Source organism: Colobus angolensis, unplaced genomic scaffold (genome assembly GCF_000951035.1).
Source record: "Colobus angolensis palliatus isolate OR3802 unplaced genomic scaffold, Cang.pa_1.0 Scaffold77, whole genome shotgun sequence".
Lineage (NCBI taxonomy): Eukaryota > Metazoa > Chordata > Mammalia > Primates > Cercopithecidae > Colobus > Colobus angolensis.
Window position 1 is genome coordinate 806,370 of NW_012121487.1, and position 2,531 is coordinate 808,900.

General features: G+C 42.3%; 1 protein-coding gene across 1 annotated transcript in view; it reads right to left on the bottom strand.

Annotated features, from left to right (window-relative positions):
- Positions 1 to 2,531, bottom strand: part of NUP210L (nucleoporin 210kDa-like) — a 205,416-nt gene that overhangs the window by 24,228 nt on the left and 178,657 nt on the right. The window contains exon 32 of the mRNA XM_011928494.1: positions 2,064 to 2,213. Coding sequence (XP_011783884.1) covers positions 2,064 to 2,213 — 150 coding nt within the window. The remainder of the gene's footprint in view (positions 1 to 2,063; positions 2,214 to 2,531) is intronic.

The window sequence follows — 2,531 nt, forward strand, 5'->3', positions numbered from 1 at the left end:
CAATCTTGGCTCACTGAAACCTCTGCCTCCTGGATTCAAGTGATTCTCCTGCCTCAGCCTCCCGAGTAGCTGGGACTACAGGTGCCTGCCACCATGCCTGGCTAATTTTTGTATTTTTAGCAGAAATGGGGTTTCACCATGTTGGCCAGGCTGGTCTCAAACTTCTGACCTCAAGTGATTTGTCTGCCATGGCCTCCCAAAAGGCTGGGATTATAAGCGTGAGCCATTGCACCTGGCCTGATTTATTTTTTCATCAATAAGTTGAAGTCATGAACATATATGTGTCTATCCTGTAACTCATCACCTAGTAGGGTAACACTAAAAGTTAAAAGGTTTAGGCTGGACATGGTGGTTCATGCCTATAATCCCAGCACTTTGGGAGGCCGAAGTGGATCACTTGAGGCTAGGAGTTTGAGACCAGCCTGAGCAACATAGGGAGATCCTGTCCCTACACAAACAAACAAGCAAAATAAAGAAACAAAAATGGCTGGGTGCGGTGGCTCACGCCTGTAATCCCAACACTTTGGGATGCTGAGGCGGGTGGATCACGAGGTCAGGAGTTTGAGACCAGACCAGCCTGACCGACATTGTGAAACCCCATCTCTACTAAAACTACAAAAATTATCTGGGCATGGTGACATGCGCCTGTCATCCCAGCTACTCAGGAGGCTGAGGCAGGAGAATAGCTTGTAACCGGGAGGCAGAGGTTGCAGTGAGCTGAGATCGTACCACTGCACTCCAGTCTGGGAGACAGAGTGAGGCTCCATCTCAAAAACAAAACAAAACAAAAAAAACAAACAAACCAAAAATTACTTTACTTTTCTTTATTACTTCACATCTTCTGCTATCAGGTATTATGAACAGTTTGCTGAATGAACCTTCCTTCAGTGGTTGCTAATGAGCCAAACCATTCAGACTGCCTGATGTAGCATTAGGGGTTCTCTCATGATGAAGCACTACCTTATTTATACTTTACTTTTTTTTTTTTTTTTCTACCTTATTTATACTTTACTTTTTTTTTTTTTTTTTGAGATCTAGTCTTGCTCTCTTGCCCAGTCTGGAGTGCAGTGGCGTGATTTTGGTTCACTGCAACTTCCATCTCCCGGTTCAGGCAATTCTCCCTGCCTCAGTCTCCCCAGTAGTTGGGATTACAGGTGCCTCCCATCACGCCTGGCTAATTTTTGTATTTTTTGTAGAGATGGGGGTTTCGTCATGTTGGCCAGGCTGGTCTCCGAAGCCCTGACCTCAGGTAATCCGCCTGCCTTGGCCTCCCAAAGTACTGGGATTACAGGTGTGAGCCACTGCGCCCGGCCCTATACCTTACATTTGATATGAATCCTTTCATTTTTAGATAAGCTGATTTACATAGAGTCATCCTAACATCATGCCTATTTCCACTTTTCACTTGTTAATCCTATTCTTTAATTTGGAATATCTTTCAATTCAACAAAACATCCAAACACTGTGCTACATGCTGGGAATGAAAGATAAATGAGACACAATGCAGAGCCTCACAGAGTTAATGGGGACTAACAAGAAAATAGTAAATTATAATAGAAAAGCACAGGGTATTCTAGGAGGCATGCGTTAAAAATTATTTGAATAGAGCTGGGGGCAGTGGGCTTAACACCTGTAATTCCAGCACTTTGGGAGGCTGAGGCAGGAAGATTGCTTGAGGCCAGGAGTTTGAGACCAGCCTGGGCAATATAGGAAGATCATGTTGCTCTTAAAAAAAAAAAAAAAAGGCATGATGACATGCGCCTGTAGTCCTAGCTACTCAGGAGGCTGAGGCAGGGGGATTGCTTGAGACTAGGAGTTTAAGATTACAGTGAGCTATGATCATACTGTTACACTCCAGCCTTAGGCAACACAGCAAGACCCTGTCTCAAAAAAAAAAAAAAAAAAAAAGAGTTGAATGGGTTGAACAAAAGTGTTGCCTGAGAAAAATTCCACCGTTATATATCAGATGAAACTACAGATATAAAAGCAGTCAAATAAGAATGGGACAATTGTACAAATAGATAAACAGAATGGGGAAACCAGAGTCAACTGGTGTAACCTACCTTTCTCCATACTGAAATCTGAATGGACATGAAAGACTTTACTTGCTGGAATGTCTAGCAAAGTATTACTGAACTGTACATGGCACAGCATGAGGGTTGCTGGAAGAAGTACTTTTGTAATGGCCAAGGCCTGGTTTGGGGTACAGAATCCTGAAAAGCAGAAAAGAGGTAAATAGCTTTGTCACTAACAGTAATTTGTAAAAAGAGACCATTATACGGTAGCAATTTTGGATCATAAAAAAACATAAGCAAGAAAGAGGGTCAGTTATGGCTGGTTTGCCCACCTCTGCTTCAATCAAGGTGAAAGAATAGTGTGAGACCTTCACATTCTAATCTGTGAATGACTACAGTGGGGCTTCCATTATCAATATCATACATAGGTGGTGTCTTTTTTCAAAGGTTTTTTTTGAATTCATCAGTGGGAGTAAAAAAGATTACAGGGAAGTTAGAAATCTATTAAAAATAGGC